The sequence below is a fragment of the Loxodonta africana genome, chromosome 14 (assembly GCF_030014295.1).
Source record: "Loxodonta africana isolate mLoxAfr1 chromosome 14, mLoxAfr1.hap2, whole genome shotgun sequence".
NCBI lineage: Eukaryota > Metazoa > Chordata > Mammalia > Proboscidea > Elephantidae > Loxodonta > Loxodonta africana.
The window spans coordinates 68,309,149-68,334,981 of record NC_087355.1 but is presented as its reverse complement, the minus strand read 5'-3'; the positions used below and the strand labels follow the sequence as shown (position 1 = coordinate 68,334,981).

Below are 25,833 nucleotides of genomic sequence, written 5' to 3'. Positions count from 1 at the left end.
GAGACAAATGTTAGAGACCAACTGGAAGACTATTCCAAGAGCCTAAGGGATGAATGTTGAGACCAGGAACTGGAAAGGGAAAACTGATGTACAGTTAATTCCGACTCATAACAACCCTATGGGACAAAGTGGAACTGCCCCATAGGCTTTCTAAGCAGTGGCTGGTGGATTCGAACTGCCCAAGTTTTGGTTAGCAGCCAAGCTCTTAACTGTGCCGCCAGGGCTCCATATATATTGTCATGAATTGAATTATGTCCCCCCAAAAATGTGTGTATCAATTTGGCTGGGCCATGATTCCCAGTATTGTTGGGAATATTCTCTTGGAATATTCTCCTATTCTCTTGGAAATAGGAGCTTTGTCATCAGCAGGCAAGTCACAGGAAAGAATTACAATTTCATGAATGCTATAGCTTTAAAGCAAAGATAAACAAAAGTTATTTTGTATTGAATTCAACACTAAGTTAACTTAAATTACCTTCCTTCCCCCTCCAGATTTTCAAATTAAATTGAACACCAAGTTTCTAACATCCATACCCATAGTAGATAGCATCCTGCGCATATGCCTATTAAAATGCTTCCTGCTTCAGTGATATTTGGAGTTTCTCTGAGACAAAGAAGATCTGTCACCTTAAGCCTCCTTATTTGAACACTGTACTACAAGATATGAAATGCTTGACAGCGTTCTTCTTCAGACACAGATGACACTACCAAGGGCACATTGCTATTACTGCCTGCTTTAACATGCTGCCAAAATCAGAACCTTGGCACACAGGCCGCTAGATGTTGAAATAAAAGATCTTGACATCTAGGCATACAAGGTAAACGTGTGAATTATACTTAGTTTCTGTCTAAAGTGACATTTTAGCCAGCTAGACTTCTGTCTGGGTGTAGAGCAATTCTGTGAGAAGGACATGACTGATTCCATTCCTTGTGTTTTCTTCTGTCAGCAAGGTAATCCATGTCTTCTTGGGATTCCATTTTAAATAATCCATGGCTGAGATGAACGAATCCCCAAAGACTCTCAGTCATTTCCACTAGGATATTATTCCTTGGGGCCAACACCAGGTAGCTAAAAAAGCTGGAGATATCACAAGTACATTTGCATATAATTCAAGAACCCTACTCTCAATTTCAAAGTAAGGTTCAAGATAATTTTTTCTCATGTCATACTGAAACTTTTTCCCTCTCGAGTGTTCCCCCCCCATCTCTATTTCTTTCCTGTACTCACCAGAACTGGCCTACACTACACTCACCGTATAATCAGATGAGAGCTAAGAAGTGAGACAGTAGGAGCCCACAGGCCCTGTTTGTCCCTAATAATTCTAATGTGTAGAATAATTATGCAAGGGCCTTAGTCCAGAAGTCAACAGATCTAGATTCACTTCCAGGTTCTGCTCCTTGGCATTCTAGAATGAGTCATGCTGAAAGCAACTGTGAAAATTAACAAAGAAGTGAATTTTGATTATCTACTGCTGCATAACAAACCACCCTATAGTTCAGAGGCTTAAAACAACAACAGGTATTACTTGCTCATGATCTCATAACCTGGGCAGGCATCTCTTATCTCTTTCCCACGTGGTATCAGCTGGAGTTGGAGAATGCACACCCAAGATGGCTCACTGAAATGGCTGGCAAGTTAGTACAGGCTGTGGCTGAGAGCTTAGTTGGGTATCAGCAGGGAGCCTCACTTCTCCTTCATGTAGACTTCTCCATGTGGCTCCTTGGCTCACTCAAAGCATGGCAGCTGGGTTCTAAGAAGGAGAAAGCCAGAAGTTTCTACACCTCCCAAAGATGAGGCTCAGAACTGGCGCTAGGCCATTTATGCAATATTCTATTGGTCAAAGCAGTCACAGGTCTGGCTTGGATTCAAAAGAGTAGCAAAAAGGGCCCCACCTCTCCATTGGATATAGGGAGGGGGGCTGTGACAAAGAATTTGCAGCCATCTCTCACACAGTATATGGGAAAAGACTTAGATTTTTCTGGAAGTCATTTGTACTTTTGTAGTTTCTGAAGTGTAAGTCTTACCCAACAAGAGGCAGATTTAAATCTGATCTATTTGCCTAAAGATGATATCTAGCCTCCTTGCACTATTCTGAGATTCATCACACTCTTAATCTAGCGATTAAAAGGGAAAGAATTTGAAATTTGTTGGGCATCTACTGAGTCCAGACCCATGATACATTTTCATTTACTATATTTCTTCATATCCGAGATACACTTTTTTTCTTCCATTTTTTGACATTTCTGAATTGTACACACAGCATTATAACCTAGGAAGTCTTGTAATTCACTTTAGGCCATATGGCAGTCTTGCATGCATGGCTTTGACCATGATCATTCATATTTTCATCACTTCACACTGAAGTTACATATATTATTAGTATGTCCCTGTTGAGTTTAATTGCTATTAAAAATATCTTCAAAAATATTAGACAGTAATTTGGCATCGTAATGAAAAGTTTTTTTTCACCTCTGCTGAAAGTCATGGAAACAGAGCAGCGATGGATTAGTGAAGCAAATTTTTGACATTGTAAGAATGTCCACAATTTCATATTTTGTAAAGCAGCAACCATGAGTTTTGTAGGAAGATATCACAAATAGATTGAACTGTTATGTTTTATATATGGAAAAGTGTTGCTTATCGCTCAGGAAGCTTGTACCTGAAGGCAGAGAAATCGCCAGATTCTTCTGAACAGTTGAAAGAAATCTCAACGCAACAAAAAGGCTAATATTGGGCTTTGGGCAGGACTTTCAAAAAAGCATTGTATTGTAATAGTCTAATTGGCAGTATTTTTTTGTTTTCCTTCTTAGTGATACTTTTTTTTTTTTAATTGCATCTTGGATTGAATGAAATATAATAATTCTCACAAAAATCCTGCAAAACCCATACAAATTCACTCCTTTTACAGATGAAGAAACTGTGACTCAGAGAGGTTAAATAACATGGCCGGTCTCACAACTAGCAAGTGGAAGAACCTGCTATTTTCATTATCCTACACTGATTTCTTATAATTGTAGGACAGCACAGGCTGGTGCTTTGGAAAGATATGAATGTTGTACAGTGACAGCCCCTCCACCTCCTCACCTTTAACAAAATTCAAAAATATGGAGAAAATGCTGCTTCAGTCTCCCAAGCCAACCATAACCCCCTGGAGAGAGGGCTTCATGGGCCCTGGGTCAACAACAACAAAAACACAGCAAACAGTTGCCATCAAGTCAATCCCAACTGGTGGCTACCCTATGTGTGTCAGTGTAGACCTGTGCTTCATAGGGTTTCAATGGCTGATTTTTCCGAAGTAGAGCACCAGGCGTTTCTTCCAAGGTGCCTCCGGGTAGACTCAAACCTCCAAGCTTTCTGTTAGCAGCTGACCACATTAACCGTTTACACCACCCAGGGACTCTGTTGAAAGGAATAGCTAATAAAAAAAAAAAGAGCTGATATGTGCAGAATGTTTTCTAAGAGGCCACATAAATGCTAAATAATCAGAGTTACTGCTCTAAAACAGGAATAATTTCACATAAGAAATTGTTTCCAGCCCTTGAGCTCAGGAGTAGGTTTTGGGAAGACTTGCCCGAACTGTTATTTGAAGGCACAGCATTAACCATAACTTGTCACCTTGAGGAAGAGAGCTGTGGTTTAGGCCACTGCTGCTCACTGCCCCTAAGGAAACACCAGGGGGTGTCTTCTCTCCCTCCCTCCTTCATCTTTGTCAGCGCCATTTTGGGCCACTGTGGGCAGCAGCAAGAGCCTGCCTCCCTCTTCTTCGTTTCCACTGACAAGATAGGAGAGGAGGCTTGTAGCCAGCCACTACCATAGAAAGGGAGACCCCACCGCTTCTGTTACAGTCCTTCACATACTTGCTCTGTTTAGGAATCTGTGCTGAGTCCTCATGGGCCATACCAAGATCCATAAAATACAATCCCTTCACTAGTGAAGTTTCCATAACTAAGACAGGATATAAGGTTTGGACACGCTAGCCATTGCCATAAAGAGCACTGAGCACCCCACCCCCTCTAATTCCTGAAATCTTGCCCCTGCCTATTTGATACATACCACACACACACCCACTGCCGTCGAGTCGATTCTGATAGCACATAGCATATTGTATGCTAGTGATTTTTCTCTGTGAATGTCTCTCACTAGACTAGGAGCTTCCTGAGGGCAAGGGCTGTGTGTGATTCATCTTTATATCCCCAGTGTTCAGCATACCGCCCAGTACAGCAATCAAGAAATTATGTTCATTTCATTCATTCATTCAACAGAATTATATGGATGTTAGGAACAAGGGGAGAAGTGGGAATATGAGAACATTTTTTGAGAAGCAACGAATGAGCTGCCCCTGGTAAGAAGGGTAGAGTTGGGGCAGGAGGGTGAGGAAGGAAGTGAAAATAGGGCAGTGAGGGACCAATTCCATCAATTATAGCATCTCGAATGCAGGATGGATACAGCTAGAATGATAGGCTGAGGTGTGATAAATAAAACTAGAAACCAAACCAGTTGCCATCAAGTCATTCTGACTCATGGCAATACCATGTATGTCAGAGTAGAACTGTGCTCCATAGGATTTTCAATGATTGATGTTTTTGGAAGTAGATTGCCAGGCCTGTCTTCCAGGGTGCCTCTGGGTGGACTCAAACTGCCAACCATTCAACTACAGCTGAACGTGTTAACATTTGCCCCACCTACGGACTCCATGATAGTCAGGGGCCTTGAATATTAGGCCAACCATTCTTTTTTTCATTAAATAATATCATCCTCTTCTCAGAATATGCAAGAGGTTCCATTGCTCTGGAGGAAAGGAAGAAACAAGGGTATAGGTGGCTTCTCATTAGAAAATTCTAAATGATATAAAAATAAGGCTGCCGTAGCAACCACAGGCTCTGAGTCTTGTCTGAGAAGGGGGTAATGCATAGCGACTAAGAGCCAGAGTACCAAGGTGTCATCCTGGCTCCATCCATTACTAGCAATGTGACCCAACCAACCTCCTTGTGCCTCAGCTTCCTCAGTTTCAAAGTCGGCATGATAATCACATCTCCCTCCAAGCTGTTACGAGGTTTACCTAAATGATGCACGTAAACACCATGAGAACAGTACTTCGTGGCACATAAGGGCCTCACAAATGTTAGCTGTTATTATCTCTTCTCTTCTGTGTACCTTGGTTTCTTCATTCAAATACCTGTCCCAGCCCATTTTTCCTGGACCTTGACAGGATAAAATGCAATTAAATGTGTGAAAGCAATTTGGAAGTTACCTGCTACGTCATGGCAAGGTGGTGGTAAGGCTGTTAATTACTGCATCCTTAGCTGAAAGGCAATCCCAGGAGCTTGGACAGGAAGGTAGAGAGCTCGAGGATGTCGTTATGAGTTGGAATCAACTCAACAGCAGTGGGTTTAGGGATATGTAGTTGAGTGGCTTCTCAGAACACAGTAAGTCAAGGGGCCTTAGCATTTGACTGGTACAGAATGATAGCCTTGCAAGTAGTATAATTTCAAACATCATAGTCTCAGACATCTGGGCTCTATTACCTGAAATCCCAGTAAACCTTCAGCTTCATAATTCTGTGTCCCAAAGGTCATTGCTGCTGAGTCGATACTGACTCAGAGCAACCCTGTAGGACAGTAGAACTGCTCTGTAGAGTTTCCAATGCTGTAAATCTTTACAGAAGCAGACTGCCACATGTCTCTCCTGAGAAGCGGCCGGTGGGTTCGAACCACCAATCTTCCAGTTAGCAGCTGAGCGCTTTAACCACTGTACCACCAAACCCAAAATCTGTTGCTGTCAAGCCAATTCCAACTCATATTGACCCTATAGGACAGAGTAGAACTCCCCTATAGGGTTTCTAAGGCTATAATCTTTATAGAAGCAGACTGCTGCCTCTTTCTCTCAAGGAACGTCTGGTGGGTTTGAACTGCTGACCTTTTGGTTAGCAGCTCAGTGCTTAACCACTGCACCACTAACCTGTAAACCAAGTGTGTTGCCGTTGAGTTGATTCTGGCTCATGGCGACACTATATGACAGAGTAGAAAGAACTGCACCATAGGGTTTCCAAGGAGCCACTGGTGGATTCAAACTGCCGACCTTTTGGTTAGCAATCTAAGTTCTTAACTACTGCTCCACCAGGGCTCCTTAATTCTGTGTAGAACCTGCAAGGTCCCACTGATGGCCACCAGCCAGTTCAAGCAATTTATCACAAGGGTCCGTAACTAGGTTTGTAATTCATGCCAAGTGGATTCTTTAAGGGGAAACTGTACACAAAAGGCATAGCCCAATCCATGCAGTTTCATAGCAACATGCTTTGTAGCTCTGCCGACACAGAGAAATGATCTGTTATCATTAAGACATCCAAGCCTCATGACTTCTTCCTCAATGGAAATTAGTATCCCCAAACCTCATTAACTGTAATGTAGACTGTAACCTGCTGAGAGCTGACAGGTCCAGTTTAGATGAAACTAAGCCCTACCCTTTCCCCACCCTCAGCATTTTCTCACTGGGGGAGCTCAACTTGAAAGGATTCCGTTTTTTCCTTGATCGTTTCTGGGAAGTCTGAACTATGTGTTTTCTCCAGTGTTCCAGGCCAAAGGACCAAAACCCACAGCAAAGAAATAACCTTCTTCAGAGCCTATTTTCAGGATCCTAGACATACCCAAGGTGGACGGGCCCATTCCAGAGAAACTCTTTTTTGTAGGATTTCTTGCTTGATTTTGCTAACTCCAAGAGGTTTATGTAAACGAGATAGTCTTCTGCACTTCAGAATGTTTGCAGAGGCTTTCCTCATTACCACTTTGTGTATAGAGTGATTCTGGGAACATGATGGGGAACAGTGGGGAGGCCTTGAGCAGAGGAGGATGGGTGAGAAGAAGAAATTTACACTATGGGTGAGACAGTTTGGGGCTTCACTTGCTGCTTTTTGGTTTCTTCTTTCTAAAAACTTTTTTTTTTTTTTTTTTCACGAAATCTCTCAGAGCCATGGTTTTCTACATAGAATGGTGCTGTCCGGTATAGACACATGCTAAGCCCACATGGCCATTTCAATTTCAATTAAAATTAATTTCCTCCATTTCACTAGCCATATTTCAAGTTCTCAATCACCACCTGTGGCAGGAGACTGCTATAATGGACAGAGCGGATATAGAACATTTCTGTCATTGCAGAAAGTTCTGTTGGACAGTGCAGAGAATGGAATCTTAGGGTTACCTTTGACTAATTGGCTGTACAAACGCATCCCTGCTGAGAGCATCTGGCCTGGTGATATGTTCTCCCCAAAATGCATACACTCATTTTGTTGTCAGCAAGCTTCTAGTTTGAAATGGCCATAAAGCTGGGCAAGGTTTTGCCATTTTTCTGGGAAAGCAGCCCCGAGACAGAAGGTGATATGCGTATGAATTATCACAGAGAATTTATCAAATTTATGCACACACTAAAGTCACTAAGTCACTTCTCATTAGAAAGCGCTACCCATGGCCCCCAAGCAAATTCCGCCCATCTTTGCAGAAACAACTGCCTTCATTCATGTCACTTTCTCCATTTATTCATTCTCTAATTCACTCCTCCAACAAACATTTCAAGAGCACCTTTGAACTCCAGGCATTCTACAACATACTTCAAAAGAAGCTCAAGGCCCAGAGCTGTGGCGGTTAAAGAGTGTTCCTCCAAGCAGCAAGCTTGTTAGAAATGTAGATTCATGGGCCCACCCCAGACCTATTGAATCAGAGTCTTTCTAGTTGGAGCCTAGAAATCTGTATTTTACCAAGCTCTCCATGGGATTTCTAAGCACAGTAAAGTTTGAGAAGCGTTGGTCTAGGGACAAATAATCAAGTAATTCTAATACAGTGTGATAAGAGCAATGATACAGATCTGAAACTCCTCAAGCCCTGTAGTCCCCAGGGCAGTGCAGGGCATTTTAATAAGTGCTCAATGGAATGTCTGTTGATTGATCGATAGATGAATCAGCCTGTACAAAGTAAACAATACTGGAATGATGGCCCTTGCCTAAGTCCCAGGACTGTGAATGGGTTAGAGAGCTTTCTCAGGTCTCAAAGTCACTCCTGTCTGCTCTACTCTAAAACCCAATGTGTGGATCATGGCACTATATGATATTTAGGATTCTATTATATGAAGGGAACAAGCCTATAAACCAGAATTCCCCATAGTCTATACCACTTTCTTCTGTCTGAGGGGCAAACAACTACTATTTAGGTACTGGGAGAAAGTGTAGGCCCTTCTATGGACTTCATGAGAATCACCGAAACAGCTCGTTAGACACAGAATTTTCCAGACCTCCCCCCTCGACATTCTGAATCAGCGGAAATGGAGACAGACTGGTCAAAATAAAATTTCTAAGAAGCTTCCTGAGATGAGTCCAATGCAGTCAACTTTAAGAACTTCTGCCCTAAATGCCAGAGCTCTTAAACCTAGAGCTGAAATGTAGCTCCCCCAAAATCAGTCATTTTCTGAGAGGTTTTTTAGCCTCAAAGTGCAGACTAGCAGCTTTAATTATAGTAGAACAGTAAGTGAGCAAATACAGTCTTTTTTTTTTTTTTTTAATGAGAAAAGAGAGGCGCAGCTTTCACATAAGGGTACTCTGTGTGGGTGTGGGTGTATGTGTGCACGTGTAGGGGAGGGGTGTAGCCTCACTCATCACCTGAACTCTCTAGAACCCCCAAGAGAGAAGTGGCAACCTAAGTCAACGTGAACTGCAAAATCAGGCTCTGTAGAAACAACAGTTTCAGGAACCAGTCCCATTCTAGGGGGAGGTTTAATTAACACAATAAAATCAAAGTGTGAGAGATTGGAGGAGGGGAGCTGAGACCTTCCTACCTTCCTAGCCGATCTTGTTATAAACAATTGCCTGAAAAGTGTCCTATGGGGCCTCTGCAGAGGTTCTGCTAAGGTATGGCAGGCAGGACACGTGCCCTGGGTGCTGTTTGAGGAGGGGCGCCAATGAGCAATTTCTAAGGGCCATCAAAGTTTCCATCACCAGCTGTGAGAGATGAGTCAGCAATTTAAAACTAATTGCCGTAGGCGCTATTTTCTTATTTCCTGCTTAACACTTCTGGAATCAACAAGCCTCTGACATGTCATAACCAGATCAAAGGCCAAGGGTCTCTTCTGTCTAAAAGGTTGCAGCGTGTCTTAGGTCATCTACCTCTCCAAGTGTGGCTTCCTCTATCACTGGAGTGAGAGTTAAAGTACTACCTCACTAACCCACTGCCATCGAGTCTAGGTTGCTTCAAAACAGGCCTTCAAACTGGTTCTTTCCAGTTTGAACCCCTGCTGAAAATTTGCATTTCTAACAATTCCCAGGCAATGCTAATCTGCTGGTTAAGGACCAATTCTGAGAACTACTGCCATCAAGACGATTCTGGTTCATAGGCTATAGGACAGAGTAGAACTGCCCTGTCAGCTGTAATTTTTTCAGAAGCCAACTGTCTCCTTTTTCTCCCAACTAGTAGAGCAGTGATTCTCAAATTTTAATACATAAGAATCACCTGGGGATCTTGTTAAACTGTAGATTCTGATTCAGTATATCTGGGGTGAAAATCTAACTTCTCAACAGGGGTTCAAACAGAATGAATCGGTTCAAAGCCCGGTACAAAATGAACACAGGTTCTTAGGAGAACGTGAGGCATGTGTAAGTGCTTGTGTGAGGATGGTGCTTACTGTTATGATCATTATTAGCTATAGTGAGTCCCTGCTTGGTGTAAACTGCTAATGCACTCAGCTGCTAACGAAAAAGTCGAAGATTCAGGTTCACCCAGAGGTGCCTTAGAAGAAAGAACTGGCAATCTACTTCTGAAAAAATGAGCCATTGGAAACCCTATGAAGCACACTTCTACTCTGACACACCTGGGGTCACCATGAGTCAGAGTCGACTCGACGGCAACGTTGTGATCCCCATTTACTAGGGGTTATGAGAAGTAAGTTCCAGGCTAGTTTGTATCCACCTTCTGTTTTACTGCCCTTAACTCACATCCTTGGCCGTCTGATACCATCTTGTTTGGGGTTCTGATGTCCATCTTCATGTAGTTAGTGGGTGGAGTTGGTTCCTTAATCATACTCTCAGGAAGCAAACAGCCCCTCCGCAATCTCCCAGGAGCAGGTAATGGCAGTAATGGGACCAGTGCCACTGAGAGCAGACACGACTACTCCCACCAAAGGGTTGGCAGCAGAGTTTAGCTTTATTGCCACGTAAATCTTCCTTGGTCCTTCTTTTATCTCCTAACTTCTTCCATACATTCTAATTAATTAATTGAACATAACTTGCCTAAATCATCCAATCTCGTTTCTTGTGTTATATGCCTATGAGGGCTCTAAGAGTTAGAAATGATTTAGTGTTAGAGGTTTTGATTACATAGAATGTAAAATAAAATGAAATGAACAAATGATGAATTGAGGAAGGGAGTGCGGTTTGAAATTAGCCTTATTTCCTGTACACACAAGAGACACACTTATATTGGCTTTTCTCTTGACTATTTTGGGAGTGATATATTTGGCTCAGGAACAGGAATAGAAGATAAACAGGGAACCTGCATGCTCTACAGCAGGGTCTCTCAGCTTCGGCCCTATTGACATTTGGGGCTGGATGATTCTCTGTTATAAGGGACTGTCCCACGCGTTCTAGGATGTTTTGCACTATCCCTGTCCTCTACCCAGTAAATGCCTTTGCTACTGCCCCCGACTCCAGTTGTGATAACCAAAAATTTCTCCAGACATTGCCAGATGATCCCTAGGGGAGAAAATTGTACCCGGTTGAGAACTACTACTGTAAACATTGTTGTTTTGACTCATAGGGACCCCATGTGACACAGTAGAACTGCCCCATAACACTTTCTAGGCTGTAATCTTTCCTGGAGCAGATTGTCAGGTCTTTCTCCTGCAGAGCTGCTGGGTGAGCTGGAACCGCCAACCTTTCCATTAATAGCCAAGTGTTTAACCATCGTGCCACCAGGGCTCCTTGCTGTACACATAGGAAAGATAAACTGTTTAGACTGTTTAGATAGAAATATAATTATTTGTGGGTCAAACCTCTTATTTATGGCACTTTCTGTATAGAATTCACATTTGCTGAGCACACCTTTACACAAACACAGCTACTGGACCTGTCTCCTGCGTTCCTGTGGAGTTAAGGAATTTGTTTTCCTAATTCACGTTTCTTACTCAGTCAGGAATGCATAGTGGTGAGAACAGAGCTGGGTTCTAGTCTCAGCTGTGTGGATGCTTGTAGTATGGCTGTGATAAGTTAATGAAACTGGCCCCCATTTCTCCAGGTGCTTTAGGAAACTAATGTAACCTAGACAGCAAAGATCACAGCAAGGATTAAATGAATGACTGCGGAAAAACCTTAGCGGGCATGATGTAGGTACTCGGTAAATGTTAGCTGCCCTTATCATTGGCTGTTAATCTGGGGCGACCATGTGTCTCTTTTGGAATGTGCGTCTCATACCCAATATCATTTTTTGCACATGGAAGTGCAGACAGGCCTTCCCCAAAGCCCTCAGACTCAGTCACAAGAAAGACACCTTTGGATAGAAGATATGGCCCTTGTTTCTAAATGGAAGACACTAAACAGCCTTTCTGAGTAACAAAGTCCTATTTCCACTTGTCAGCCTCTGAGAGGTGGGGCTGCCTAAACACATTATCTTTTCCTCTCCCCAAAAGCCTTTCAGCCGTTTGCTGCTGGAGTGGGGAAAGGCAGAGCTGGACATACTCAGTCCCAGATCTGTTCTCGAACCCTCTGCCAAGCTGGCCACTGCCTCTGGGGCCAGCCACTTCCTGCCTTTGAAGTGTCTTGGTGTGAACTCTCTTTATCAAGGAACTGTCTGTTAATGTCTGGGCTAATCTGAGGGAGGGTGCAAGCCCAGAGTGTGGACTGTGGCTTTGGCAGGCTGGCAGGCGGGAAGAGGGTTATCTGTCTCCCAAAGGGTGCAAAGGCTTAATCTCCCAGCATTTTGTTTCTTTTCCTGGCCCCCAGCTATGGCATAAGGACATTGTTCTGTTTGTATTTCTGGCTTCTCAAAGGAATTTTGGGAGTATGTGGTAGTTATAATAATAATAGTAGCCATAATTTATCAGTTTTTTACTAGTTACTAAGCACCATGCAAAGTGCTTTTTGTATGAGCCCATTTTATCCTCACAGCAATGCAGGAGGTGGGATTATGATCACCATTTTAAAGGTAAAGATTAAGACCTGAAGAAACAGTTTTTCCAGTCTCTTATAGCTGGTAAACGTTGTGCCTGGGGTGTTAACCCAGACCCACCTGAATCTAGGGCCCATGCTCTTAACCACTGGGCGTTAATACTTCTCTTGTTATACCAGACTCTGCAACTATTGGACTAAAGAACTGATTGGTTCCAAGAATGCCCATACTAGCAATATTGCCCTTAATTCTAGCCACATACCTGACACATATAACCTGAGTAAATGGGGGGCCTTTTGCTCCCACATACAGCCTGTTATGGATTGAATTGTGTCCCCCCAAAATGTATATCAACTTGGCTAGACCATGAGTCTCAATATTGTGAGATTGTCCACCGTTTTGTCATCTGATGTGATTTTCCTAGGTGTTGTAAATCCTACCTCTGTGATATTAATGATGCAAGATTAGAGGCAGTTATGTTAATAAGGCAGGATTCAATCTCCAAGATTAGGTGGTGTCTTAAGTCAATCTCTTTTGAGATATAAAAGAGAGAAGCAAGCAGGGAAACAGCAGGGCCTCATACCACCAGGAAACAAGAACCAGGAGAACAGCATGTCCTTTTACCTGGGGTCCCTGCTCCTGAGAAGCTCCTAGACCAGGGGAAGATAAATGAGAAAGACCTTCGACTAGAGCCAACAGAGAGAAAAAGACTTCCCCTGGAGCTGGTGCCCTGAATTTGAACTTCTAGACCACTAGACTGTAAGAGAATAAATCTCCGTTTGTTAAAGCCATCCGCTTGTGGTATTTCTGTTATAGCAGCACTAGATGACTAAGACGTAGCCCAACTCAACATGGCGACCCATTCAAAATAACCACAATGCTAACTGCAAAAGCAGCAAAGAGCAATTAAGACTTTACTGACTTCCAGGATACCCTTCTCTTTGGCTATCATCTTCCTGAGATGCCACTCATTATGGCAGTCACCACCTCAAACCTCCTGTGTCACTTCCTCAACCCTTCATTTATCCCTCTGTGGCCCCTACTGCTGCGTGAATTCATGTCTCGTGGGAGTCTATCTGTCTGCTCTAATATTAGTTTAGCCTCCAATAGTCTTCCCTGTCCAGCAGGTCCTTCTTTGTGCTGATGGGTTTTATGGGTAAACACAGAATCCTACTTAGAAGATAGGGAGGTGGGAAAGGCTCTGAATAATTGTACTTTATATGTTTGTCTCTGCCACACCTGTATGCCACCAGAGTGAGACACACCAACATCTGAATACAGCTTTGATCCTTGTTACAGTGATCCTGGTCTTGGGCAAACAACACCTCTGGGCTTAAATTTCCCTGTGCATAAAATGGATATAAGGCTGTCTGTCCTAAGGAGAATATTGGGTCACCATAGCTGAAGAACTTTATAAAGTATAAAGGGCTCAGTTTATGTCTGTAGTTAAAACTGTTGTTATATGCATTCTTTACTAATGAAGCTAAGCTATTGTTTAGTTTAAAGAAGACTTCAGGGGATATTTTTGATTTAAAGTTTAAAGATTATCTCAGTGCAATAGTTTTAGGGGTTAAGAACTATCTATATAGGATCAAATTGACGATAGCAACTCGAAAGATTAGATAGGAACCTTAGGGGGCAGTGAGTTTACATTCATGGGGAAGGAACAATTTGGAAAAAGAAGGTGAGAATGGTTGCACAACTCAAAGAACGTAATCAATGTCACTGAATTATACATGTAGAAATTAATGAATTTATGTATGTTCTGCTGTGTATATTCTCAACAACAGCAAAAAGAGATAAAATAAACTTGAAAAAATGTTAACATGTGCTAAAATTAGGCGTATCTACTTTCCATCGGCTCTTAGATGCTCGTAGGAAAAACATGGTTTTTGGAGAAACAGCAACTGTGACTAAACCTAGTTACTCCAGATTTGGCATCCAAAGCTCTGTTTACTACAATAGATTGATTAATTTATTAGAGCTCACTGTTTATTATTATTATTCCCTTTTTAAATTTTATTTTATAGGTTATTCCTAAAAACACTTTTCCAAGGTCACACATTTTCCGGAGATGATTTTAGCAAAATCTCAAGGATGCTGTACTGTGTCAGATTTCTAAGATCTACGTGGTTACCCAGGCTGGGCTGCTCCCTTGCAGGTTGACATAGATAGGTGGTTTTTACCCACATCAGTTTCTAGCCCCTCTTCAATAATACTATTAATACACTGTAAAGTATTTATTTTGAGGTAATATTAGTGAATAAAAATAATCATGGTGTCTCAGTGGTGCAGACAGCATGGTGTAAACAGTTCACTTGACTACTAACCGAAAGGTTGGCGGTTCAAACCCACCCAGAGGTGCCTCAGAAAAAAGGTCTGGTGATCTACTTCTGAAAAGCCACAGCCTTGAAAATCCTATAAAGTGCCGTCCTATTCTGACACACACGGGGTTGTCATGAGTCAGGATTGAGGCGATGGCGACTGGTTTGGCTTTTTACGGATGCTTTAGTCAGTGCTTCTGGGTTATATCGCACCCCTGGAAGCCTAATTTTTTGTTGCTACTTTGCAAAATATTATCATAACAATAATAAAAATTCTAACACCTTCAGCATTTCACTTGCAGTTCTTGTCCATGCGTATGTGTAAGTTTTATATTGTAGTATATCACAACTGTTTTGTGTGTGGCTACATAATCATCATAATTATTACTTTAATAGCCATATAATCATCCATCTTGTTAATGTGCCATAATTTACTTAACCTAAATTTTCAACAGTAGGAGGCTGGTTGTTTCCCAATTTCCCATCATTATAAATAACTTCTAGGTTACACATTTGTGCATATTGCTTCTTTTATTTTTTTCAGACTGTTTCCCTAGAATATCCTCCTAGGAATGTGATCATTGCATCAATGAATATGAATTTTTTAGTAGTTCTTAAGTAAATTGACATTATTTTTCCAGTTAACAATGCCGTCAGCAATACATTAGTATTCTACTTTCATCCCAACCTTATTGGTAGTATGTATTGTTTTTTATTTAATATGCTTAAAGAGGACCTTATTTTTGTTTTTGCATTTCCTCAAAAACAGCAAGTTTTAATTAAACATTTACTTATAAAACATGTGCATTCTCTCACATTTTGAAAAGCCAGTTTGAAAACGCACGTAGATTGGTGTTTTTTGTTTTTTACATCAGGAATTCTTGCTGTCCTTTTCTCCCACTGCCCAAATAGTTTTGCTCATTAAATAAAACTAATATTGATATTTTCCTGAACAAAATATTCAATGGCACTCATAGTAATTATTGAGGCTGTATGTATAAGGAACTGTAAGGAGTACTCAAAGAAAATTGTAGGGAAAATAGAAAATTAAAATTAGAAAAATAAGGGAAATATTAGCTGTACCAGCACGCCCAACATCAAACACAGGGTTGCAATTCAAGTAGTTCAATTTCTGGTCAAGTTTGAATGACTTTATGAAGTTCCTAACCTGCTTGGCCCATCTAACTTTTCAACTAGCAAACTCAAAGGCTGCAGCCATACTGTCTCCAATATTTTATTCTAGGTTTTAATCCCAGGAAAGTTTACTGATGGAAGAAGCCCCCTGCAAAAAAAATACCTTATGTCATTCCCAGTCTGATCTCATTCCAGATCAAGTAAAGGTGTGACCCCCGTGACACAGGAAGTGGTTTCTCAAACAGCAGACCTGTCAGAGCTGGATGCCAATTTCAGAGCTGAAGTTCAACCCTCCCTTCCAAGCAACTTCGCCTGTCTCTGAGATGGTGTCTTCTGTGCCCCGCTCTGTTACTTCAAGCCTTCAGCAATCTGTTCCAGGCTTGAGTGACATTATCCCGACTGGACTTTCTCTTTGACCTAGGGTGTTAGGGTTCGTTTGAATAGGATAATTGCTACATATTAGTATCTGGAAACATAAAGGAAATAATTTACCCTGTTTTCCTCTTTTTTCTCCTTACAGCCTCAACCGAGGGTTCTCCATAAACATGGTGAGCCTTCCAAGCTACTGTCCTGCCAGTTGATATGAAAATGTCCTCTTCCTCACTGAAAGACTAACTTATGGCACTGCCTGAAGACATTCTTGGAACATTGACAGATTAACCGGATTAAATGAAAAGACACCCATTCAGTCAAGATGATGGGTTTTGGAAAATCTTAGTTGGCTGAGGGTTTTAAAATGAGGTGCATAATACACAGTGCCAGCTTGTTCCGAGTGGTCATTGGCAGACCATTAGCTGGAAAATTGCTTCCGGTTTTCATCACTGTGCATAACTCAAGTCCCCTCTGGGGAGCTGTCTGTGCCCTTCACTAGGAGTCCTGTTTTAGCATGGCAACTACTGGATTATTTTATTATGTGTACAGATGGCATGATGTTTTAGAGAAAATTACAGCAATTCTGCAGTCTCAGTGGAAGTGTTCACAATATTACGCCCTGATAGGAATGTAAACATGTCTCGAGTGTGTGAGTTATGACGTCTAGAAATAATCTGTCCAACTCTTAAGCACTTTATATGAGAACACTCCATCGATGAATTAGCACGTTCAGTACATGTGTGAAAACAAGTTTTTTCTTTTCCTTTTTTAAATCTTGTCCTACTTCTGGCTCCGACTGTCCAAAACAAACTCCACGACTAGCACATCCGCAGTCGTTTGTGGTAGATTGGTGTAGATGTGGCCACAAGACTGTTAGTACTGGTAGACTTAACCTCTTGACACTTTACTGAAGAACTGGATTTCATTGTAGCACCAAAGGGAAGTAGAAGTGGCTCTGGTGATTGTAATACCTTAGCCCTTGGTCTCTTGTACCTAGACATACCTGTACCACATGCTGATGCAAATACAAAACACACGAGGCTTCTATTCAGCCAACATACATATTCTCTCGTTTTAAAACAGAGTTCTTGCAGAGAAAAAGAGGGATGGCCTTCTTTTGGCTGCTAACCAAACGGTTGGAGGTTCAAGTCCACCTACAAGTACCTCAGAAGAAAGGTCTGGCAATCTACTTCCAAAAAAACTCAGCCATCGGAAACCCTGTGGAGCACAGTTCTACTCTGACACAACATGGGGTTGCAGGGAGTGGAATCAGCTTGATAGCACCTGGTTTCCTTTAGTCAATGAGCCTGGGGGGGTTGATGGTAAGGGTAGCAAAATGCAGTGTTCCTGTGGGGTCTGACTTTAACACTTAGGAAAGAATTTTAGGTCAGGTTTAAATCACAACCTTCTGAAGAGAAATCACAGCAAGTGACCCTGCAGTGGGTTCCTTCCTCGGTATAGACCCTACCAGACTCCTTTTATCTTTTCTAGGGTTAGACCCACAACTAGTTACTTTTTTAATATGTCTTACAACAAAGCACAGTCTCGGGAAAGCTGTCAACCCAGTTCTCTCTTGTCTTTGAGCTTTAGAGAAATGTCCATGTTCACTGACCCTGTATAATGCTGTAGCACTTTTTTCCTGAAGACATAAAGTTGGCTGAGGGTCAGCAACGTATGCTCTGTGTGCCCACTGTCCCCGCCCACGACTGCCAGATAGCAGAGGCTTTTCTTTAAAATATATATATTACAACTTCTGGGACCCTTTCCGCACAAGCAAGCATGGTATTTTAGGGTGTCTCCAGACACGCAGTCATTGTCTGCCCTTCTCACAGCTTGCCTCCCCTCAGGGTCTCAGGAAATACACAGCCCATTGGAAACCTGAGATTTGGAAACCTGACAGGAAAGGGGAGAGAGATCCAAATGTGATTCTGGTGAGTCACCAGCAGGATGACTCATGACTCACCACAAGCCTGTCAGGCTGTAGCACCAGAGATGGGGGCTTCCAAGTGGGAACTCAGAGAAGCTTCCATCACCACTAAGATTTGGCCCTTTAGCTGGTCAGCACTGGGGACCATCAGGCTCGAGGCAGAGGACTGTGCAGGTGGCACTTAGGAAGGCAGATCCTAATTGTCTACAAATCCAGAATTAGGAGGCAAAACTCTGGCTGACAATGGGCGTAACATCCCAGCCTCCATTGCCCCTCTTATGAGGTTCAATTCAAACAGCAGAATTCATTCATTTCTCCATTCGTTCATTTCATTATTCAGCAAGTATTTTTGGAGTCTACTCTGTACCAAGCGTTGTGTGGGGCAACAGCATTGTATAAGACAGATGCTCCCTGCCTTATGAAACTGTATCTCCTCCTTCCAAATGCTGTCACCAACCCACCTTTTCTGCAATGAAAACGGAATTCAGACAGCATTCACCTCCAGCTCAAGTAACCTGGGAAAACGCACATGGCAGCAGGCAGGTCCACTGCTGAAGGAGATGGGAGGCAGAAGAGGAAGTAGTGAACAGCATCAGGCCACATATTTGTACCTTTCATGTACAGCCAGCCCTTCCAGGGACCAGATTTAGCTGGTTAGAGCTTCCCAAAGCAAACTTGACTTGCTTTCCTTGATTACCACCCTAGCCACCTGTATTCCCATCCTTTGTATAGGCACAACTGTTTGTTACTATGCTGGATTCTATAAAGCTTCAATTCTGTAACTAGTCTTAGTAACACAGAATTGAGCCTACCCAATGAATCCTAAAGAAGCTACTGAACTACTGCCAGGTGCTGAGCTAGTATAGCTGGGAAATAATTGGTGTAGCCAAGGACGTTCTGAGACTACTGCTAACACCCTTGGAAAACTGGACAGGCCTAATGGTACAGACGTGCATTAACTGATGGTGGCTCATCGTTTCTTAGTTTGACTTTTGCAAAGTGGTCCCTGAACAATGAGAAAAGCAGCATTTCTGAGCATTTTTGAATCAAAGGAGTGCTGGAAAATAATCAAAAGATGAGGGGTACAGATGGAGATGGAAGAAGACAATGAAAGAGCCCAGTTGAAGGAAGAGAGCTTCTCTAAAAATGCCTTAATGCCTGGCATATACCACCTATTTGCACATGAACTACTATTTTCCAGACTGTAGACCTCTGATTGAAATCGTGATGGGAAATTGTTTTGGAAACATGGCGGCATAAAATCTGAGCGGTCGCAAGGTCAACCAGCAAAATGGAGAAATGACTTCATTCCCAGCCTGTGGATTTTTTGGTTACATGGTGATCCTCCATGTTACTCATGGGTACTTCCTGCCATGCTGTACCTTCTTCTCAAGGTGTATGTGGGAAATTTTACGGCCCAGAAATTGAGAGATGCTTGTGGTGAGTCTTGTTCAGTAGGAACGGGAGGAGGGGAGATAAGGGGTAAATATTTTGATATCTGAGGACTGTAAACTGTCGATGCTTAACTTTTCCTTTTACTTAAACCTGTGCTACACCTTCTTATTAAAAGGCCGACACCCACGCTTGTGCAGGAAAGGCACTCCTGGGAATGAGCAGAAATGAATAATTATCAGGCTTTCTAGGGTACCAAGGGGATTAGCTTGTTCCAGCTCCGGAATGGAATTTAAACGCGCAGAGCATTGGTGGTTCTGCTAGAGAAGAAAAAGCAAATCACTTCAATAGTGTCGTAGAGGGATAGAGACCCTATCAACTTTTTTTGTGGGTAATGGCGTGTCTGCGAATCCCTGCTTAGGCTCTGTGAGGTGTGTGCTGCAGCCTGCCTTCTACCTCCAGAATGCAGGTCGGAGGAATCCAGCTGGCTCTCCAGAGCCTCTTCTGAGCTGCCCAAACAGAGGCTCTAACAGTCCTTAGTTGTGAGGGAATTCTGCCATTTTTAACATTCAAGAAGAGGGAAGAGGAGTATCAACCTGATGGGAGAATATAAACGAAGGATAAAAACTTCTAATGGATTTTCCCTCTTGTTACTTGCAAATGCTTTCTTTGTCTGCAAATGTCACATAATTGATTTTGGATAGGAACAATAAAAGTCTTACGGAAGAAAAGTTTTCAAGACCCCTCAGCACTATTTAGTTTTACCGAAACCTGTACTTCCTAGTGCATTAGCAGCTTCGCTCTGCGAGATGTTTGCCTCTCCATTCTTCAGGGTAATTTTGTTACTTGACAACTAGACTTAAAGCTGCCATCAACTCTTTTTAAAAATCTAATCTTTGAAAATGACATAAATTCCTTTATTTCTTAAAGACTGTTTTTATTCACCTCTCCCACTCTCACAGCTCCTCCACCCCACTTCTTTGCTTTGTTTTGTGTGACTTCTTTTTTTCTTTTAATCTCTCTCTTTTAACATACTGCTGTGGGTAGATGCCTGCCCACTCAGACAGAAAAGCATACTTCTAGTTGTCACCTAAGAAGCCCTGGTAGCGCAGTGGTTAGGTGCTCAGCTGCTAACAGAAAGGTCGAAGGTTTAGAACCCACCAGCTACTCCACAGGAGGAAGATGTGGCGGTCTGCTTCCGTAAAGATCACAGACTTGGAAACCCTATGGGGCAGTTGTGCTCTGTGGTATAGGGTCGCTGTGAGTTGGTATCAACTCAACGGCAGTTGGTTTGGTTTGGTTTGGATTAGTTGTCATCTTTTTTTTTTCCTTCAGTGCAACTTAATTCCTTCTTAAGTTTGGTCCTGGTGAAAGCTTGCTGTCACAAAAGCAGTGGGATATGGATTCTCGTCTCCAGGAGCTGACTGGTCAGCGCCGTTACTGAAAACAAGGTCTGTGCAGTAGGGAGAGAGGACAGACCAGGAGATGCTTCTACTCGGGGCACAGCTGGGGACCCCGTTTCAGAGAAAGGCAGGTCCTGCCCCTTAGTCTCCTTAGATCTGCATCTGATCCTGTGGCCAGAGAACTGTCTATGAGTTGTGCTTTACAAATGCACGTGGTTGCTGACCACTGCACAGCTTCAAGGTGGAAAAGTGCCGCATTTTCATTATTTTGCTCTGGTAACTTAAGTGGGAAGATAGGGAACATTCTTGTAAAAGCTAAACACCAATGGGAAGTTGATGAGTACACAGAGAGGCTCTGCCACACTTTAATGAAAAAAAAAAAAACACAATAGATGCTGTCCTGGAGATTCTAGTTAGGCAGGAGGGACAGATCAATACTGGTCGCCTCTGGCCATCACCTTGGCCCTGCAGGGAGAATTCTAAGCTAAAGGACAAACCCTGTTTCTAAAATCTGTGTTTCTTGGGGCAAAATTCACCAGGGGACATGTAAGGGGAAGTGCTCTTGGGCCTGGGACTGGTTTTAAACCTCCTGCCCAACAGCAAAATGACTTCTACAGAGCAGCAGAAATGGACGTACAAGGCTTTGTAAAACTGGAGTAGCATTTGCCATTCAGGGCTGTCTTAAAATCTCAGAGGGTCCCAAACACTCTTACTTCTGATCCCCACGCCCCCAATTGTAGCAAACATGAAAAGGCACCAACAACATACACTTAATGCAATTTAAAAGTAAAAAAAAAAACTTTTTTTTTATGTGACTTGAGTTTAATTGCAGCTGACTGGTTGACATAGTAGGAATCTCTTGGTGGTGCACACAGTTAAATGCTTGGCTGCTAACCAAAACGTTGGCAGTTAGAACCCACCCAGAGACACCTCAGAATAAAGGCCTGATGATCTAGTTCTGAAAACCAGCCACCGAAAAGCCTATGAGCACGTTTCTACTCTGACACACATAGGGCCCCCCGCAAGTCGGAGTGAACGCCAAGAGAAACTGGTTTACTGGCTGAGCTGACGTAATACAACACTCGTTGTAGATACTTAAGCATTATTTCTGATTACACAATATTCTTTTCGTATTTTGGAGCCAGTGATTTGAGGGATTTGCTTCCTTAGTTGTTTGTTTTGTTGTTGTTTTCCAAATTTCAAATGTTTCCAGAAGCCTTAGAAGGGCTCTGCAACCCAGGCCTTGGTTACCTAGTGGGCAGAATGGAGAAAACATCCCTACTGACATGAACAACAAGGGGGTTGTTAAATTAACCAACTTCGGATACTAATACCCAAAACAATTAAAACACGGAAGACTCTGCTAGCTGCCTTCCATGTTGTTTATAACCTTTTAAAATTTCAGTCATTTGGCTCAAAGAAAAGTGAGCTGCTGTCACGTGGTTTTACCACATTATCACACACACAGCCCCCAAATGTAGAATTCCAGGCTGGGTTGATGGAAGAGAGCAAGCAGGTGTATTTTGTGTGAATATATTTAATCATCCTTTCTCCCCTCAGAATCTATAGAAATGTATTCAAATGCTTTACTCTAAAAAAACATCTAAAACAGAAAACTCTTGTTAGATCAGTATTCCTCTTGGGGTGGGGAAACTGATTTTGTGGCATAACCTTGAAAAAAAAATGTGCTTGCCATTAAATGCCTCAAGCAATTGCTTGTTGCTCTCCAGCCTGGAGATTTGCTGATACTGCACTAGAAGGCAGTGGGGTGGCCTTCTATCTCCTCAGAGGCTAGCCTGGCTTCTGAAATAGCACAGATACCATGAAGGTACCTTTTTAAGCTCTAGGTAGACTCCCTATTCAAGCATAATGCCAAAAATATGACTTGAAGGTTGTACTCTGCTGCAGTCCTTGCTTCTATGACCCCTAAATCAATTCTAATTCTCTGTATTTGCAGTTGTCTTTGTTTGTTTGTTGTAACTACAATTAACTGCATTTAGTCTGTTTGACTTGGGAGCTGTCTGCTGACTGCAGCAGCTTTTGACAATTCCTGTGTCTCGTCCCCACACAGCTCATTCGAGGATACATTTCTCTACATACCAGCTGCTGAGATTTTGAAATGGGTGGCCAGGTTCTTTTTCATATCAAACAGGCTCCTGTTTACAGGTGAAAACCTCGAAGAGAATGGAAGTGCATTCACATTTGAATGCTGGGATCTTTGCCTTTTTCATTCTTACTCAACTCCCACCTCAAATCAGCAGAAGGGGAAGCTTCAGCCTCCTCAGATGTGTTGGCCGCCACTGGGGAGCCCCAGCAGGAGGGCTTCCACTTGCTTGAACTCACATTTAGGCCATTTGAAGGCTCTCTGGATGGTTTCTCTGCTGTTACCTTTCCTCCACCAATGGAAAAATGCTGCCCTTACAAGGCCATGTTTGAGGAGGCAGTTGTTTGGCCAGTGAAAGAAGCTCACTCACATTGCAGACAGCTGAATAATGCCAGGCTCTTGACTTTGCACTGTGTGTCTCAGTCATGATTGGGACAGAAGTAGCTAGTCTGCTGAGAAGCCAAGCCAGCACCAATGTTTTAAAACTAATTCCACCGCAACTCTTACAGCCCTAAGTCATACTACTGTAGTTCCAGTGAACCCAACTATTTAATATCATTAGACCCTAAATTAAATAGCTTTATACAAAATTTTAGAAAAGATCGATATTGTAACAAAGTTACATATTAGCAGTAAAAAGCAACTGAGAAAAGAAAATATTGATCTGTTGTGGTTTGTATACTCAGGTTATTCTTAGACCTTTGTGGAGATTGGCTCTGCTCTGATAGAGAGGAAGCAAATGTTTTGGATTCAAGAGTACTGGATGAATAGAAATCACCCAGTCTCTCTGGGCCTCTACTCATCTGTTTGGGATGCTACTTGCCCCTCATTAGCAGACAGGGTCGTTTGGAGGCTCAAATGAGCTAAGGGGAGAAGCTGTCCCAGACCACCAGTCCATGTGTGTAAATTATCTATGGTGAGCTGGGTTATGACTTTTATTCAATGAGCTCTTTGCCTTACTTTATGCCTTCTCCTCAAAGCTGCTATTACTGAGCCTCCATTTTTGAATTTAGAACAGAAAAAAGAATGATGAGAAAGAATGATTCAATGTTTTATACACACACATGCTTCTTTCAATATATCCAACCTAAGAGCCTGTGGCCAAGGCACCCGTTGTTTATCTCCACTTCTCCAGCTTCCGGAGGTTTAGAGTGCTGTGACCAAGCCCACAGAGTCAGGTGAAATTGCCCATCCCTGGCCAATCCCTGGGACCAGTGAAAGTGGGAAGTTGACAGATTGAGGGTCATAGGAAGCAGAGAGCCACATCCAACTTCCTTAATGAACTACTGTATATTAGCATTTGTGCTGAAACAGAAAGAGGAAGAAAAATGACACCTAATGAGTTGAATATAAATCTAAGGCTCTCCGTAGGCTCTCCGTAGGGTGGGAGGGGGAAAAAAATCTCATGAAAATGACTGGTCCACTGTTCCGCAAAACACCAACGTTGATTCATACAAGCACAAGTCATAACAAAAAAGCCCTAAGTAGATGGCAGACACTTTTATCACTTCCTTAAGAGAGTAGCTTCAACATCAATGTGAATTCTGTTGGTCCTCCTAGAGGGGTTAATTGTTTTCCTTATTCATTGTCCACGACTTCAGTTTTTTCCTCTATGCACCCTAGACTAAAAAAAAGGACATAATCAAGTGATGTGATAGACAAGAGTGCCTTTTTTGTTGGCTGTTCATTTTAGTTCCCTTTTTTCACTAAAGATAAGAATTATTGTACTTCAGAATTTTGAACCACCAATTTCCATATCTTAAGCAGCTATCAACTTGCCAATTCCCTTTGGGTCTCCTTTTTATTTTCTTACAATGTTTCCTTCTGTGTTGGATTGTCCTCCAAGAGCGAAGGGGGCGTGATTCTTTTTAAATTAATAAAAATGAGACTGTACAGACTTTTGCCCCCTTGTGTCTATGAGCATGATCTCTACCAGGCTTAGAAATCTGCTTGATCATTTTGTATATTTGACTATTTTGTATTCAGCATTACTTGATTCCTTATGTGCATGGCAAGGTATTAAAATGTGGGATTTCTATTACCGAGTAAAAGTGTTTTGATTCTGATTTTCAACATATATCCTTGGGAAAAAAAAAAAAAAAACTATATTAAACTTTTCATTTCTGTTTTCTTCAGCTCATCAGCTTTGCAGAAGAAAAAGAGAAGCTAACAGCATTTCACTTTCCCTGTGTTAGCTAATGATGCAATTCATGGTGGAAAAATTGTCCTCAATTATGCTGTGTCTCCTGGAGAAATAATATATGTGAAACGAATTGGTGGCCTCCCTCCAGCTCTGAGCCCGCAGAATTCCCCCAACACCAAATCCCACCAGCGTGATTGCTATTATCGTTGAACGCTGTAGTGTTGAGCACAGCTGGGCAACAGACACAATTCTCTTGTTCCCAAACATGGTAACACCCTAGAAAGAGGTGGGACAACAGATCTTGGTCTGCCAATTTTCTTTCACCCAAGAGAGTCTTAAGTGCTTATAATGACATGATTGATGGCTTTTTCCAGCACCCTCCATCTCTCTCAGGTAGCGACCTGTAAGCCGTCTATGTTATCGATAGAGATAAAAAAAAAAAAATGACCTTCAAATAACACCTGCCCAAGAGATCTGGGGTTCGCAACTAGTGCTCCCAGACTGATTTGCCATTACCAGATCTCCAGCTCAACAAACACCTGGATACCTTCCACATGTTTAGAAAATGCCAAAAAAAAAAAAAACTTTCCCCTCCCAAAAAAAAAACCCACTGAATATGATGCACCAAATGTAAACAACAGACTTTTTTTTTTTTTTTTACCTGTTGTAAGCTACCGTTTTCATCCTTCCTTTTCTCAAGGAGGCGCTATGACTTTACTGAATATGATGAATTGCCGCAACTTGTACAAGAGAGATACTTCTTTCCCAGAAAGCAAAAGGCATTTATGAATTGCATGAAAAAGAACGAAGACGTCATTGCCTTTTTTATTATGTTTTTACTGTGGACTTAGTTTTTGTCCAGAAATGGTTTCCAAAAGCAAAACGTGATAACTTTT

The 25,833-nt window shown here is 42.2% G+C and overlaps 1 protein-coding gene across 2 annotated transcripts in view; it reads left to right on the top strand.

Moving 5' to 3' along the window:
- Positions 1-24,834, top strand: part of SAMD12 (sterile alpha motif domain containing 12) — a 414,895-nt gene extending 390,061 nt beyond the window's left edge. For both annotated transcript variants that reach the window (XM_003408277.4, XM_064268011.1), the window contains exon 5: positions 16,117-24,834. In XM_003408277.4, coding sequence (XP_003408325.2) covers positions 16,117-16,139 — 23 coding nt within the window. In that variant the 3' untranslated portion in view covers positions 16,140-24,834. The remainder of the gene's footprint in view (positions 1-16,116) is intronic.
- Positions 24,835-25,833: the final 999 nt, after the last annotated feature.